This window comes from Rhineura floridana, chromosome 17 (assembly GCF_030035675.1).
Source record: "Rhineura floridana isolate rRhiFlo1 chromosome 17, rRhiFlo1.hap2, whole genome shotgun sequence".
Taxonomy (NCBI): Eukaryota; Metazoa; Chordata; class Lepidosauria; order Squamata; family Rhineuridae; genus Rhineura; species Rhineura floridana.
Window position 1 is genome coordinate 13,238,327 of NC_084496.1, and position 17,774 is coordinate 13,256,100.

The 17,774-nt window shown below is 39.1% G+C and overlaps 1 protein-coding gene across 1 annotated transcript in view; it reads right to left on the bottom strand.

Moving 5' to 3' along the window:
• The window catches only part of SMG1 (SMG1 nonsense mediated mRNA decay associated PI3K related kinase), a 90,426-nt gene that overhangs the window by 58,337 nt on the left and 14,315 nt on the right, over positions 1–17,774 (bottom strand). Inside the window, exons 2-9 of the mRNA XM_061599121.1 lie at positions 17,346–17,506; positions 7,841–7,996; positions 7,290–7,426; positions 5,245–5,303; positions 3,665–3,878; positions 2,624–2,749; positions 2,466–2,538; positions 132–229 (exon numbers count right to left, since the gene is read on the bottom strand). Coding sequence (XP_061455105.1) covers positions 132–229; positions 2,466–2,538; positions 2,624–2,749; positions 3,665–3,878; positions 5,245–5,303; positions 7,290–7,426; positions 7,841–7,996; positions 17,346–17,506 — 1,024 coding nt within the window. The remainder of the gene's footprint in view (positions 1–131; positions 230–2,465; positions 2,539–2,623; positions 2,750–3,664; positions 3,879–5,244; positions 5,304–7,289; positions 7,427–7,840; positions 7,997–17,345; positions 17,507–17,774) is intronic.

Sequence of the window (17,774 nt, forward strand, 5' to 3'; positions counted from 1 at the left end):
GTTCTGACAGGTTTTCCCTGAATCTTACAATGTTTATAAAGTGAGCTATTATATTTTGAGCATTGTTTATATACAAAGGAAAACGAAATATCTAACAATATCCCGCTCCTTTAAGACCAGTATTTTATTACCTCAGCATAAGCTTCCATATCTTCTAAAAACTGACCAAGAAGTGTGGTAGAAAATGCAAGGTCAGCTACCCAAAATGGTTCGAGGCTCTGTAACCACCCTGTATAAAGTGCCAAACCGATAAAAACATGTTATGATCAAAAGTGTGTTTGGTTTAATTAGAAATAAGTGACCTAACAGTAAAGTGTACATAAATAACCAGCTCTAATAAATCCTACACAGTGGCAATTCCTAAGATCTTACATTTTAAGCAAGAAGATGTAAACAATGCATTATCATTCATCTAAAAGAATAATAAGCCAGGCATAGACAATACAGCATGTTCACGAGGAAACTCTCCCTAATCAAGGTCACCTCAACACCAAATACTTAAAGCATGTTGTTTCTCCCAAGCAATCCAGAGAATTGCACTCTGTGACGGGTAAATTACAGTTCCCAGGATTCTTTGGGGGAAGCCATGTGCTTTAACTGAATGGTGTGAATGTGACCCAATACTAGAAATTAAGTATCTTAAGATAGAAATTGAATAAGGTTGCCAGATAAGGACTGTCTGAAATAAAGGATATTTTGTAATAGGGCATCTGCAGGAAGGAACACAACATATGATGCTGAAGATGTTTGGGACCATGGGATTAATGAAGGAAGGCTTTATCAGAATCTGGCATTCCTTTAAAAGAGGAAAAAGCATACGGAGGAAGCTGCCCAATTATTGACTCATGCCAACGTTATGGTCTTATGGGGTGGGAGAAAGAGATTTGCCGCTACTTCAAAGAGGTTTTCACAAAACTCAATGAAATAAGCCCAGAAAACAAAAGAGTTGCAACATAAAGATGCTTCAAAGGGTTTATTTCTTTTTTTAAATTGTACTTCTGCAAACCTTGAGTTCCTCTGACCCTGCCAATACATCCCTCTTATATATAAATGCAATCATTTTGGCTACATAAGGATCAATACTTAGCTGGCTAATAATATATCTGCAATAAATGGGAATGTGCAAAAGGACACCTTATTCACTTTTCCCCAAAATCATTTATTGGTCCTTGCACAGGTATAAGTTAAAGCAAATTTCTATTTCAGCAGAAAGCCAGGTTTAGATCTCTTGGGAAACCTGCTCATTGTTGTGTGTCTTCCCATGGTACACTGCCACTATTTATTTTTAAGCAAGCAGGATTCCGATAAAGGCATTAAACTTTAGGGTAGCCAGAAAGTCCTTTTAACTCTGGGGCTGCCAACATTATGCCTGTGAGCACAACGGTGCACTTGAGGAATTCCTCTACTACACATGAAACCTCTTAGCCACCCCACCTTGACACTCACTGGACCCTTCATCATGAGGTGGGGAGAGTTAATTACCTTTTTTTCCCCTTGAAAAGTGTATAGACTGATGGAGAAAGTTGAAAGTGTCATGCCTTGAAAAGCATAGAAAGGTGAAAAGAGGAGTGCTAATTTTTCCCACTTCCTCTTTCAGATCTATGGGCTTTTCAAGGCTTAGATCAGCCCCTCAGCAGCTGTACTGAAAGCAGAGTGATTGAGAGGATAGGAGGGAAGGGGGAGGAATTTAGAAAACAGAGGGAGCAACAATGCAGCAAAGGGGTAAGTAGCAGCATGCCACAAGAGTCAAGGAAGAGACAGAGAGAGAAGAGAAAGGACACTCACATGCACACACCAACTCATTGGATCCAGTAAACCAGATTCTCTTGAAATTACACAATTTTTTCATGGGTTCCCCATCACAGATCACATCCATTTCCCATGGTTCCGGTGCTTTTCAGCATTGCCACTGCACAGAACACAAATCTAAGGCACAGAACCTCAAAGCTCATAATATTTACAAGGGGTCCCCTCAAAACCCATGATTAAATCATAGGTCACATGGTGGCTTTGCTATCATGCTATTTTTAAAAAATCATGAAAATCAATGAGGTTCTGTGACCCAGATCAATGTTTATGGTGCTGGCTTGTGGTTTTTACTGAGATGTATATCCTTGTAAGCTTTAATTTGATAGTGGTTTTCAGGGGGAGCCCATCTAAAATCACAGACATGCAAGAGGATCCATTTTCATTCTACTCATTCTGGCTTTTACCCAAACACATGCATACACTCTGTCTGGCCAGGGGGACTAGACTACCCAGGAGAGAGAAACAACAAGAGAAAGTGGTTCTCACAGCACTCTATCAAAATTCCCACAATCCCAAAGAGAATAGTGAGCCCTATTTTAACTGTCCCAGTATTTCTTCATCACATGACAAGCAAAGTGAAGTGCACATTAGAAATAATGCTTCACCTTCCAGAAGGAAGGCCATCACATGTAATTTTTATTTTTTTTCAGACTTACCAGACACTTGCTGTGTCAGAGAAGGTTTCTGAGTGTGATCAATATGCCACCCAACTAATATGTCAACAGTGTCCTTGGAAAGCAATACAGAAAAATTAATCCACCTGTAGCACATGTGTCAATACCGATCTAAAACCAAAAGAGGCAAAGCTGCTTACCCTAAAATTAGTGCTGAAAATGTGAGGGTAACATCGGGACACAAGGAGGATGCACTTGACACATTTACATAGCAATTCTGGTGTATCCACATTCTCAAGAATAGACTGCAGGCTAGTCATGACGAGCTTTAAGAAAAAAGCACCCCCAAAAAGTCATATTGAACAAAAACTATTCAGATTATACAAAAAATATATTTACAGATGTGCATTAATAATTTTTAGTTAAATAAATATGTATTTTTAAATCTAGAAGTGCCTGCTAATAGAGGGCTGCTTCAGGTAGAACTGCTTTGGTTCTCAACAAGACCTTTGCTGGGCACATACTTTACATGACTAAAAAGTCTTCTGAAGCCTGGATGGACTGACAACATGGATACAGCTTCTAATATATCACAAGCCCACTGAAAGAACACAGGTTTACTCCTACCACCTGACACTTCCTCTCCCTTTATATAAGCCACTCACCCCTTCATTTTATTCCAATTTTAATTTGCAGTCTCCACTGTCCATAATTTTGCTTTTTGTACCACCATTCCCAGATACTACTCATCTCTATTAATTTTAATTCATGGATAAACAGAAAATGTGGACACCATGCACCTTGAAGGAAATTTGTTTTGGATCAGAAAGCAGTCTTGGAACAGGGTTAAAATTCTGTTGGCAGGTTCTAGCAGTGAAGTTTTAAACTCTGAGCCAAAAGACCAATTTGAGTTCTACTGGACAATTACAACACATTTAACAGTATTCAAATACTGCTTAATCATCAAAACCTCTACGCAATTTATGGAAAATAAATATTTAAATTACCAAAACAATATTAAGCAAATGCACGTTTTAAAAAACACATATTAAAATACATATCAAATTTACATCTTAACCCTTTATCGATTCCAGGTACACAGAAGTTTTGAAACTGTTTATTAAGCCCAATATTGAAAATGCAGTTTTAATGCATTAATGCTAGGCTGCTTATATTTCAGCTTGTTCATTTCAGGAAATGATTCAGTATCTGAAAACCAAAATGCCCAATTTTATTCTTACTTGCATTACAGATGAAAATGCTTTCTTCTCTCCCACAGTCTCCAATGCTTTATAAGTTGCACACAAATAAAGAAGCTTAACTTCATCTTTAGTGGATGAGCTAAATTTGCTAAAAATCCATTTAAAGATCTTCTCCGCTTCATAGCTCAGAGAAGCACAAAGAAGGCCAAGACAGCAAGCTCCCTCCTGTCTCAGCTCTTGAAGCAATTTGCTACTGCGTTTATGAAAAGAAGAAAAAGTAAAGTCTTTTAGTCATGAAAAGTAGACATTTATCCAATGATGACAATAAAGACTTGAATAAATGGCTATGATCTAGTAATCACATTCCATTAAAGACATATCAGGAAAAGGTGGAAACATAATTTGCTGTGGATTCCCTCCATTTGCCCTCATTTTACACCCAGTTAGCCAGTAGAAGCATTTGCAAAAGGGGTGAAATGTCTCCTCTCCCCTTCTGCCCTGTACCTCGCCCTTCATCTACAAGCATAAAGACTCTCATGTGCAAATCAAAACAACACAATTCATAAAGATAAACATTCACATCCACACATGCATTGCCACTCACACTCATCTCATTATTCAAGGATACCTGCCAGAATATTGGTAGCCTCCACAATCCTTACTAGTAATTTCATGTTAGGCAGAGAGAAATACCAACATACCAGTAGGAATCAGGCTAAGGATCAGCAGCTTGAGAAGCCATGTTCCATGGACTCTATACACCACATGCTGTGTGGGTGGTTTAGTCAGAGGCACAGGAAGGAAGGAGTCTCCCCTTTACATTCTGCCCACCCCTCATGTCACCACCTCAGGATTTCTTGCCACCGCTGCCATTCTAAATCAACCTGAGAACTGCCATGTCTAGCAGAAGCAGTAACTGAGGCTTCACACTCTCCAGAGGAGTTCGCTCGTCTCCATCACACTCCAAGCAAAGCCTCCTCAGACCCTACTTTGTTTTGCCTGGACCCATCAGCAAACAGGTAAGCAAATATACGTATGACCTGCACTTGTTAGCTCACTCCAAACCCAACCCACAATGACTGGGGGGTCAAGAATGGATAAGCCCGCTCAGCATTCCTCAACTCCCCAAAGCATTCTTCAATGAGGCTTAACCTTGGAGGAAAGATGCAACAAAGCACACTTCCTCCAAATTCAGGCAGAACCCCAAAGCAAATAAGTGGTGCTACAGATTTACCTCGGGATTTGGGCAACCCCAAGCCCAAATCCATCTGTCTTAATTGACTGATTCAATCCTGAAGGAACTGCTGAAGCCTGTCTTGGACTAAGGGCAGGTTCACAACATGTCATGCTCCCACTGATGTTAAAACTAAGCCTTCAAATGGTGAAAAGATGCTCAGCAAACATTCTCAGCTGAACTCTTTCCAAAAGTGGTCATTAGAAATTTGGGTTAGGCTGACCAGAAGCAAACAGCATGCTGCCTGTTTTCCTTTCGCATAAACAATGCTTTGTCCCTTCCATGGCAGCATACAGTGCGCTGGCCTCAGCTTCCAGGCTGGAGATGTTACCTGGCTTGGTGGCCACAAATACACTACCTTCAGGAATGCATCAGCCCAACTTACCTTTCATTAAGCACATCATGTATTGCAGCCAAGATATTATCCAGTTGTTTAACAAGCACCTGAAATAGCCAACATACACAGCTTTTAGAATAACTATACTGCAATTCAAATTCAGACTGCCCAGTCATTAAAAACCTCACTGCTTGCCATTCTATTTTCTTCTCCAAAAAACCCACCTTATTGGTTTTACAATATTGTGCTAATTACAGTCTGTGTATCATTCTTGGTTATCTGTAAAACACTAATATATATGCTCCACTATGATCTTTCCACCAGAAGCTTTAGAGCACAATAGTACTTCATCTATGAAGTGTATATCAGAACACATCCTTCATGAGATCCCTGAAGGCTTCTGATGTGCAGTGCCAGCAGTCAACTTGTCAGTTATGGGTAGCTTTTACACCTTGTGTTAATATTAGCAACTAGATGCAAACAACATCCCATTTTTCTTAAGTTTCAGAGCAAGTGTACCTGAACTCAACCATACTGTCTCTTTAGATATGCAAATACAATCTAAAAAAAGAATTAATTCAAAACTAGGATATTAGAATATAGGCCAAGCAAGCTGCATTAACCATGAGATGTTTCAGATCCTGTCTTCCAATTCAATAAATGTATTTGTGGTATACAGGTATAATATGTATTTATCAGATACAGCAGCCCAATACAATTTTATCACCAAATGCAAAGAAGCTTCATTAAACAAATCATCAATGGCCAACTGATGGTTTCGATCCAGGTTTTTGCACCACCCCATCCCTTCTGAAACGGGTGCTACCCAGCCAGGAAAGAAGCCTAAGATTTTCTTGCCTTGTCAATGCCATTTTTAGGCTTCTCCGTGTTCTCCATTCATATGTCACAGAGGATTTGCATTCTACATAGGGTGCCTGCTAAACCAGAAGTAGCAGCCTAAGTGGTTCTGCCTGTACCACATGTACTGGGTGGTTTTTAATAGTCAAGACTTGTACACAGTCACTTCTAGTGTTTATTTCCATTTAACATGTAATTTGATAAAGGTATGTACTGTATTTCTTGTTGCAGGTTGCCTTAAGACCATCTTGACATAAGCCAATGAGTAAAGAGATCACGTCATAATGCTGCTTTCGACCCAACAGGCTTGTCCTTGAGCATCCTGGTTGGGGAGGAGCCAGCCCTCCAGGTTAAAGAAATTAACCATTCCTGAGATACATCAGTAACTTCAAGGGAATAACTTTAATAGCTTTTAAATTAATGTCTTGCTTGGATATACAGTGTTGTCTCCCAGCCTCAATACAACTGTGGAGATGTTTAGATTAGAACTAATTAGTCATAATGACAGATCATGTGAAAATTAACCTGCCTCTGAAGGATGGGGATCACTTAAAATGCTAGCCTGTCTCTGGTCTTTTTCCCCACATTCCAGGAGAAGCAAGTTACCCCACAAACACACACACTGCCCACCAGTGGATGCGTACTCAGCTAAGCTTCTTATTACAAGGAGGAAGATGGACCCTCACACAAGTCTCTTTCCTTCATTGCTCTGTAATGCAGTTGATCTCCCCTTCTCTTTGCACCCTCCTCGCTCCCAGCTGCTGCAAAAGATCAGCCACAATCTGGCCAGAAATCCTTTCCCGTCTGGCCAGCAAGCAGTTGCTCCTACTTGTGACATACGGATGAACGGGTGGGGGTTCTTCTCATGAGAGGTGGAAAGGAAGGTGAAAGGCTAGTTATGAGTTTCAGGTGTTCTCCAAATATCAATGCCATGGGGACAGTAATTGGGAAAATGCCGGCTCCCTCCTTCAGATTCTAAATAGCCAATGGGGCAAACTTATATTTATTATTATTTATTTATTTGTTAAATTTTTATACCGCCCCACTAGCATAGCTCTCTGCAGAGCTACAAGTATTCTGGGCCAAAGTAATCCTGAAACTGTTCCAACACTGATGACAAAAGCTCATCAGTGAGCCTTCATTCTACATACCCTGCAACCCAGGCACTGGTCCCAAGAGAAATCATATGAGAAACACTGTATTAATATGTAGCAAATACATAGAGGATACTTAACCAGTTTGTTCTCTGGTTGCTGAATGAACTCTTTCATTTGCTTTACAGTAGCCAGTCTTCGGTCTCTGTCATCTTCCCGAGTAATCCTCCGAAGAAGATTTGACAGTCGAGACTCATCGGAGTAAGACAATGATCGCTCTAAAAATTGAGATATTACACTTGGGCATGTTTCTATTCGACTATCAAGTTTAAAGTAAACAGCTATCAAGAAGCAAAATTTATCTAATAGATTTACTTTATCTTTTCCTCATAACTTACAGTAGTTTTACTACAAGCTTTTGCTCTGAAGCAGATCCAAACCTGCAATAACTGACCAAGGGCCAATTTGATCACTGAAAAGTCTCTTATTATAATACTTTCAGAGACAAACCACACCCAATTTCTACATAATGTAATCATAACTAACTGTTAAGAGATTTCACATTTTCAGGCACTTAATAGGGCTCTACTTTTGGCAGAGGGCTCTTGGTGCTACTGTTAGTAACAGGAAAATCACTGCCAGCAAAGTAGACAATAATTTTCAATTTTTCTTCAGGGCAACACAACTCTTACCCTGTGTTTTCCTCATGTCTTTTGTGACTAAAGCACGATTCCCATGCTGAACACTGGTAAAATCAGAATTGGTCACATTGTTTACTCTCAGCTCTTGCCCCAACGACTTCCGACCATAAGTATTCTCCCCAGATCCTCCATTGACACTGTAGCCACCTAGAGAAAAAGGTATCAAAGCCATTATCGTTTATCTTGGGAAACATGCACTGTATCTGTGGGTTTCTGATGTATTAGTAAAAATTCTTAACTAAAGCTGGATACTTAACAACATGGTTTGTCTACTGCTGGAGGGGGCTTCCAGAAAGCAGATTTTTGCCAGGTGCCAACTGCTAATCAGACCATTTAGAAAACATGCAGATTTAACTTCCCAGGAGGATCACTCCGCCTGTGCGGCCTCTAAGACGGGCTCCCGTCTTGGATGAAACTTTTTCAGTTTTAAAACCAGTCAGAAGGGCTTTTTGACTGGGGAAAATTTCTTCCGGATAAGGAAGAAACGTAGAGATTTTCCACAGAGCTTTGTTGTGTTTGTTGGAGGCTGGAATTTATTAGAATTTTCTGTGAAAGAAGGTCTTCCAGCAGCTCGGACGGAGCTAGGATTTCCAACCAGCTCAACTGATTAAGTGAGACTTTTTTTTTCTTCAAAGAAAAATGGATTAACAGGCAAGAATTCTCCTGTCTTTTCTCATTATTTTGTTATCAATATAGCTAAAGAGATTTGTCAAAGAACTAGCAATCAAGAAACCCTGGGTGAGTCATAACTTTCGCTTTTATTCACAGAACTAAGGGGAAGAAAATAGAAATAGCTTATCTTTATTTTTATTGCAAAAAGCTGGCATGGAATTCAGCATTCTAAAGATTACAAACGGATGAGGGGTTTCTAATTCGAAGAGAAAAAAATTTTTTTGATTTATAAGACTTTTGAGTAATATATGTCTGGGACTATTTTTCCGGTTTACTTTTTCTTTTTTTTTTTTGACGAATCTGCTCATTCTTCCTGCCACTAATTATTTGGAGGCTGTGAATTAAAGTTGTTTTTGCACTTTCGGACATACAAGAGATAAGGCAGTTCGTGCTGTCTAGAGGGTGACGTCAGCTGGCTTGAAAGATTAACTCCTTTGTAACTGGATAAAGAAATAAACTGTTCTTTGCTTGGGACATTGGAAATTGAAGGGGGGGGGTTGGTTTTAAGAATAACAATCAAGAAGGTGGTTGAGATCATGGATGTACAAGAAGGGACTTTCTCTTTAGATATGTTTCAGAAAATAATGAATGGGATTAAGCTAACAAAACAAGAACTGAGAAATAACAGACGTGATGAAAATTGAATTTGGCGAAATGAGACAGGAGCTGAAAGAAATTCAGGATTCTATGAGAAAGGAGAACAAAGATAAATCTGGAAAATCAAAAAAGGATGAAAGAAAAATTAAAGGGAAGGTTCAAGCCCTGGAGATTGGATTAAATATGGTCTTGGAAAAAGATTTGGATTTCCTGGCTGTGATGGATCCTGGAGACAAATATTACTGTTTGGAATTCAGCGCTGTCCCTGAAGGAATTGGTGAAGAGATTGGAGATAAAGATATCATCGGTTCGAAAAAATTCTTGGACTGGAAGGATTTGATGGAATTTGAAATGGAGAAAGTTTACAGAATTAATTCCTGTTTTGTGACAATGAAAAACCCTTCAAGAGATGTGCTAGTGCATTCTGTAAAAAAGAGGAACAGAGATGCGGTTTTGCAACAATACTTCAGTGATACGTTCGGAAATGATGGCAAGAAAATATTTGTGATGAAGGAAATTCCTATCAGACTCCTATTATATGTCTATGACAGCAAGATTATTGGGTGCGCAAAGATGGAAGATGGAATCAACACGTATAATGGAAGAAGAGCGATTTGAAATTACTGGATTTAGTAGACTTGATGAGTTGGATTAATTGACATGTCTATCTAGAAAAAATTGATGGACATATATCTCAAGGATTGGAAACTTCTCTTTGACTTTTTGTAGAAGAATAAAATGATATGATGTTAATGAGATTTGATACCAACTAAGATAACTGCTGGAGGAAGGTGATTTTATAATTTATCAAGAGACAGGCTTGTTATATATTATAGACCTATAGCTGAACTACGACAAATCGGAAGTCAATAGTTTTTTTTTAGTTTTTTTTAATTGTATTAGTTTTAATTTGTGTTTTTCTTTTTGTATTGTCTTGATTTTGAAAATTTGAATAAAAATTAATTGAAAAAAAAAAGAAAACATGCAGATTTAAAAACACCTTTTGAATCAGTTTACAGCAGACATAAATTTACAACAGATCATAGTTGTATAAATAAGTTTTATTTACTACTGAAGGTTTCCAATTTAATTTTAAAGGAGAATACACCGTAAAACTATAGCCTGCATTGTACTGACATGCAGAAATTAAAGACTACATACAACAATTATAAAGTTTAATTTCTAACATACAGTGAAAGACTGCGCTGTTTTATTTTTGAAACAGGAAAATCTAAAGCAGAATGTTCTTTGTGCTGGTGTAGAACATTGTTTCCTTTCATATTAAAGACCATTCCCACACATTAACTGTCCTTCCAGACCCGAAAAGCTTCCAAGGTTAAGAACTATAGCTCATCTCAGTTGAATGTCATATGTGGCAGTGATATTTACTTACAGGCGGGCCCCGTTTATACGGCAGGTTCCGTTCCAGACTGCCGCCGTAAAGTAGAACCCATTGAAGATAATGGGGCGCGTCACACGAAAATGATGCAAATATGTCGCAAAAGTGCAAAACCGGCCGTAAAACGGGGAATTTCCCCTAACTGAAAGCTGCCGCATCAGCGGAACACCGGAAAACAGAACGCCGGTAAACGGGGCCCTACTGTATTTATTTTATTCTATGTATGAATTGTTTCCCATAAAATATCCCCAAGAGATTTTACCATAAAAAGATCAACAACAAAAACAATTAAGAACAATTCCCTATGTGAAACTATTTCAAATCCAATACAGATAGAGACTGGGATAAAGATATCAATCTAAAAGACGTTGAAAAAATTTGGTCTTTAATATACACCAAAAAGACAAGGGAGACAGCGCATGTGAGATGTGTAACAGGAGGGAGTTTCAAAGGGTAGGTGCCACATACTAAAGGCCTTTATCATTACAGAAAAGATCTCTTGATAAGATGGCATCTGCAAGAGGCCTCTCCTCCAAACACAGTGATCTGTTGAGTAAGGGTGAGACTATCTTTTAGCTGTTCATGTCTTGAGCTGAAAAAGGCTTTGTATACCAGAATCAACACCTTGAATTTAGCTTGTTAGCTAACTGGCAACCAATTCTTTCAGCAACAATGTAACATGGTGGTGATAGTCTGCCCCAAGAGTCGTCGAGCTGCTGCATTTTGCACTAGCTGCAGCATCCAGGCCAACCTCAAGGGTAATTGCAGCAATCCATCTTGGCGGTTACTAGCACATGGACAACAGTGGTCAGGTTATCCCCATACAGAAATGGCTGTGGCTATCCAGGGTTGATTTAACTCAAACTGATTTAAATCATGATTTAAATTGCTTCTCTGAAGGACTCAATTTTAATGATTTAAATCACAGTTTAAATTACTAGTGAAGAAGATTCTATTTAATCATCATTTTTAGCCAAAGTATATTATTATTTAATATAACCTTAATACATATTCAGAAATGTAGGTTTCATTGGAAGATAGGCACACTAACCAATTACTCTGAATTGTTTTCAGATTAATTTTCATCAAAAAAGGGGATGATAATTTGGTCCTTTTAGTACAAAAGCAGAATGAACTTGCAAAGTCATTCAGGAGATGAACCAGCTTCAACTGTTCAATTAATCGTTACATTTTTGTTATGATGTGCCGGAATCACCACCACCAAACAGGCTTTTAAATTGTGCTAATCAAACTGTTTATTCTTCTGGTTAGTTGTCTTCTTCAACAACAACATTAACAAACCGTGCATATAGATTTTTGAATGGCTAGCTATTTCAGTTTTTAGATAAATGTAAAGTTGTTTAAAAATAAAATTTAGGCAATTTCAACCAAGTCAACATGAGAAAATTAAAATATTGGGTTATACAGTTAAACTGAGTCTTCTTCACCTTTGTCTTCCTTGTTCATTGTCTGAGGGGAAAAATACAAGGTTTCCTGCTTTTTCAGTTCCCAACTTTTTTTCAATTTAGATGAATTAGTCCAAAGGAAGAAAAAAAAAATCTACACCTACAGAAGAGGCTACTGCTGTTAAGAGCTGGATTACCACTTCAGTGGTCTCCTTGTTCAGATCTACTCCATCTCCTCAAATTCTCTATTCACTGACCTTCTCTCTCTTTGCATTTAGAGAGAGGCAAGGCCAAGAAAGAGAGAGAGTACACTTCATGTACACCACCTGCAGAATAGGACTGATCAGGTTATCTCCCATCTCCATAAACTGCTGTTAACATATACACAGAATATAATTAGAATTGTATAATTAGTATTCATGATTATATATTTGACAGGCTCTTTTTTTACTAATTGTTCTACGAAAATTTGGAAAGCTGATTTAAACCAAAAAATCCGATTTAAATAAATCAATCAAATTTTTCATTTTTAAAAAAAGTTGATTTTTTTTCAGACCTGTTTACCATCCAAAGATGGTAAAAGTCACCCCCTAGCCACTGAGGTCACGTGACAGACATAGATCCAGGACCACCCCTGGACTATGAACCTGCTCCTTCAAAGGGAAGTATAACCCTTTCTAAAGAAAGCAAGTGACCAATTATATGGATTAGGATATGATGATATTCTAAACCATAAGATGAATATACTTTTGAAAGGAAAAGATGACTGCATAAATATAGTGCAATATTTACAAGAGAAGGTAAATAAAAATGACATTCTACACACAACTTTGAAGTTTCCTTCCTTAGAAAGGGAAAAGAAAGATGCATTCTCCACACACATACTTGCATACATATATGCCGCTGAAGAAGTTTTAAAACTGAGTAAGTCACCTCAACTCCAAACTCTAAAACTCTTAATGAACAGTAGCATTTCAGCAAAACTGAGAAGCTGAGCCAGGGATCTAACAGAGTGATATCCAGAACCTGCTACCTGTGTCCTTGGATTAAAGGACAAATTATGGTAGATAGACATTCTGTGGAACCAAAGTAAACGTACACGACAGGTAGCAACTTAACCCACTCAAGATCTTACAAGGACTTTTGAACACATGCACTATAAACTCTAAAAATCTAAAGAACTGTAGCCTCAACATGCAGGTGTTTCCAAAGTTGACCAAAAAAATGGAGAATCTATTTACCTGTGAATTCTTCTGTGCGGGACAGACGGTCCATACTCTGGATGGTCCACACTCTGGACTCCAACTGCCACTATGAGACATTTTGTTTGCTAACTGGAGGCAGACTTCAGAAGACAGACTAGCCCTGGGCCAGACTAGGAGGCATGATTTCTTTCTACTTACAGAGAACAGCCAACAATAAAAACTAGAAAGAGCTAAAGCAGTTCCCTGCTCCTAGACCATATCAGAGTGGATCCTGGACTATTGTCCTGCAAATAAGTAGAAGGTGGATGTGCAGATAAGCCCAAATTTGCCATTCTCCCCGTTATTTGCCTGGTGGAGGTTTAGACACTGGGATATATAACAGAGCAGTGCCCCCTTATCACTATACTATGAACCAGTAGTAGGACCATCTAGTGCCGCAAGGGCTCAGTATTCAGGCCCACTCAATATGTTATATTATAGGAGCACAGGAATGCTCCTATAGTTAAGGCAAATAGCAAAAATAAGCTTCTATCATTATAAACCTCAAAATTCTATAGCTTATAAAAATAGTGTCTGTTGGACTAACAATATGCAACCTGACATACATGATCCACCTGGGGAAGTCTACAAAAATGCCAAATATCAAACTGATCCAATAAAAACAGCCAGATACAACAAGTTAAAACTGCCAAAAATGTATTATACTTTTTTTTCCAGTAAGTAAAAAATATATTTCTTTCCAAATTTGGTAAAAGATACTCATCTAATTCAGACTTGTTGCAGAGCATACACATTCATTTGTTTGTTGAAGTTCTGTTCAGCAGGTCAAAAGTTATTAATGTTTTCCTTCCCCACTGAAGTGTATGGAAAACGAGTTCTGGCATGCATGACTGAAATCAAAAGTGAAACTAAAATTTTGCCAGAACTTTTATGGAAGGAGACACCTAGCAGATGCTCTCTGCACTCTGCTTATTCTTTTAGTTACAAAGTATCAGTATGGTGCTGCGCTTAGATGAGGGCTTGTCAACCTTTTGGGGCCACCGGCACATTTCAAACCTATGAAACTCATGAGAGAACATACCCCATAACTAAACATACTCCCCCAATGCAACCCTACCGCACTTCATATGGCAGTTGATGCAGTGGGGGGTGGCCCCCTCTTGGCAGTTATTTTGTGACTAGGCAGGGCCCACTGCAGCAGCTGTTTTATGTTCTTGTCTAGGACAGTTTCTCAAGTTTCCAAATGTGCCCATGGGCCCAAAACGCTGTTTTTTGCCAAGGTCTAGGGGTTAGGAGAGACAAGTTAAAAAAAGCTGGGAATGTTTTTTCCAGATATCCACGCAACAGCATAAATGTTTAGCTTGGTGACTAATATTTAGGTGCAAAGTGGCCCAGTCTTGTCAAGTCAATGAGATCTGCTTCATTACATAACTCAAGCATGCCCAGTGCCATTCTCATGTTGTGCAAGGATAGAAGCAAAGTGTCAACTGAAGCAAGAATGAGGTCAACTTTTTGGCCTAAGGATTAGTAAGCAAGCAAGCACAATTTGTGATATTGCACATCATTGCTGATCACAGGGCATGTCTGTTAAGACATCAGCCTTAGTTTCCAGTTACTCAGTTTTTGTGGAGCTTGAGCCATCATGAGATAACCTAACTTTGATCTTAAAATGGCAAGGTTTTTTTTTAATTCACTAAGAAAATACTTCCAGGATAAGGTTGGGACTGTATATCATGAGAGAGAAGGTCAGACTAAGAAGGAGGCAGTCATGCTCATTGCAGAGGGTCCTTGAAGAGACATATTCATCTATTCCCTTCCAACAGGGAACAAAGGCCTCAGGATACCATACAGGGCTCCCTCAAGCCTAAGAACCTCATCTCAAAAGGCTAGTCCAACAGATGCCACTGCCAGGGATCTAAGACCACTTAAATCCCTGCTAGCATCAAAGGAAAGATAATGAGAGACAGCTGCAAGATGGGCTCAAAACAGCCCCTACAGTGCCTTGCAAAAGTAATCAGACTGAAGCTTGGAAGAAATACACTTTTCAACAGGACAAATTATCCCAAGCAGAAGGCCAAAGCAACATTGGAGTGGCTCAAGAACAAAAAGGTTAATGTCCTACAGAGCCCAGTCAAAGTCCTGATCTCAATCCCATTGAGAATTTGTGGCACTCCTTGAACATTGCGGTCCACAAGCGACGTCCAACCAACCTGAATGGCCTGGAGAGTATCAGCCAAGAAGAATGGGCCAAAATCCCTCCAATACTGTGTGCAAAGCTGGTACATATCTACCCCAAAAGACTTAAAACTGTGATTGCAGCGAAAGGTGGCTCTACCAAATATTAATGTGTGGGGGTTGAATACTTATGCAAACAACATGTTTCAGTTTTTTATGCTTCTTACAAACATTTCCCAACATAAAACCAATGTCACCTTACAATAACTGATTTTGAGTTTCAGCGTTTCAAAATAAAGTATCATACAGAATGAAATTACAATGTAATTTGTACATTTGTAATTCAGTAATATGAGAGCATTGGTGAGGGGTCTGATTACTTTTGCAAGGCACTGTATATTAAGAGAAAGCGAGCTCAACCCACTAAGCCATGAGGTACCACCTCTTCTTTTTTCTAGATCTCTTCTTTAGGTCTAATGTAAGGATCCACATATGCAAGGCAGCAGATGAGAAAATGTCTTCCATTTCTATTGGCAGCAGAGAAGAAATCTGATCCTGAGGATAAAGGGATGGTGCTTCCCAAACCAAAACAGCTGTAGTTTTTGAGAGTCAACTCTGAGCCAAGAAATCACATCTCATCTCAGACATGAACTTAGTTGTTTTCTGAAAGCCATTTAATACCTCTCACCCTCCAATATGAAATATGGGGATAATACTGATCCCTCTTAGCAGATAATTATAAAGATAACCAAGATAAACTACCTGAAGATGTTGAGATACAAAAGTAGTACAATATAATGCAATTGTCCAAGTTGAGTCCAGGGCTAGTCTTTCTTCTCAAGTGTATGCCTCCTATTAGCCACAGAATGAAAACACCCGAAGTCGGGACCACTGCCTGGCCACAAGTAAGGACAACTCTTGCTGTCTCTTGCAAATATGCATCCCTGACTATGGATAATTTTAAAAAAAATGTTCTTGTAAGAATATAATGTCCTGTAGAAGGGCTTAAATCTAGTAAAGTCTTCCACATTTACTAGATGCCCAACTATAATTGTATTATACCATTCCATTTACCTTGCTTTTGTTGAAAAGTATGCAACCTATAAAAAAAGACTCACTTCAATAATTTAGTTAAGTATAACAGACTTGGCTTTGTTTTGCTGAGTTTTGCTTTAAGGTAATAATGCAGTCATTCCAGCCAGTGTGGTGTAGTGGTTACAGTGTTGGGCTATGACCTGGGAGACCAGGGTTCGAATCCCCACATAGCCATGAAGCTCACTGGGACAGTCACTGCGTCTCAGCCTCACGTAAACCCCATTCATAGGGTCGCCATAAGTTGGAATCGACTTGAAGGCAGTACATTTACATTTTCCAACAGAAGTTAATCCAGCAAAACATATTTTAAGACTCATATCTCTCTTGCGTTGTTGGATCATCACAGCAACTAAACCAAGGGTGAAGAGCCAACAGCCTGCAAAGCTGTTTTTGGTGACCTGCCACACTTTATTTTACCTTTGGCAAGCATCACTTCTCCCACCTTCTAAAACACTTTGCTTTTCCTCATCATCATATTGCTGGGGTGGAAGGATCTCCTCTTATCTGAGCACTATGATGTGGAGGAGAAACATTTGGTTCACAAAGCTGGGGAGCAGAAACACCGGAATCCTGCCTCCTTTGCTTTGTGAGTGTGTTTGCCTGTATCCAAAGGTGTGTGTCTGCCTTTATCCCCGCTCCCTCGCTGTGTGCCTGCTTGAATGTGTGCGCGTGTTTGCTGCATTTCTGTAAGTCCACCCTCCCCCAGCTGAGCGAATGCATGTGCCTCCCCGTCTGTATTTTTGTGTAAGCTTGCGTATAATCTATGTGTGAAGAGTGTGTGCACATGGAAGTGTGCACTGGCAATGCCCACTGCTAGCAAATGGCTCTTCCGTCAACCTTCAATGAAATCTTGGGGATGAAAAAGTTAACCACCCTGAGTTAGGCTATAAACTGGTTTATTTTGCACAAGCAACATTCCTTTTTACATATGAAGATCAGCTATGTACCTTTTTCTTCATTCTGTATGTCAGTGGGGACTCTGACATCATCATGTCTATGTCGAGACAGCACTGCTGAATTTGAGGACTGTAATCCATAGGAGGAACTACTCCGATCTCTGGATGAAGAGTATTTTAAATTATCTTGTTCAGCTGATACACTGTCAGTTCTGCAAGAAGAGAAATGTTTTCAGTATTCCACTCATCCAGAAGACAGGTTTGGCTTTTACTGTTCCCGTATCTCTAAAATTTCTGATCTCAAGATATGAAAGGTTGGATACAGAAGTATTAACTAACTTATGGAACTTCTGAATCCTTACTGTTGTTTAACAAAGTGATAAGGGAAGCCCCAGCTGATGAAGCATCTCTGCCCTAGTGAAAAAGTATTAACGTAACAACAAGTTAAGCAGCTGTGCAAGGAGAAAGTACCACCCATTT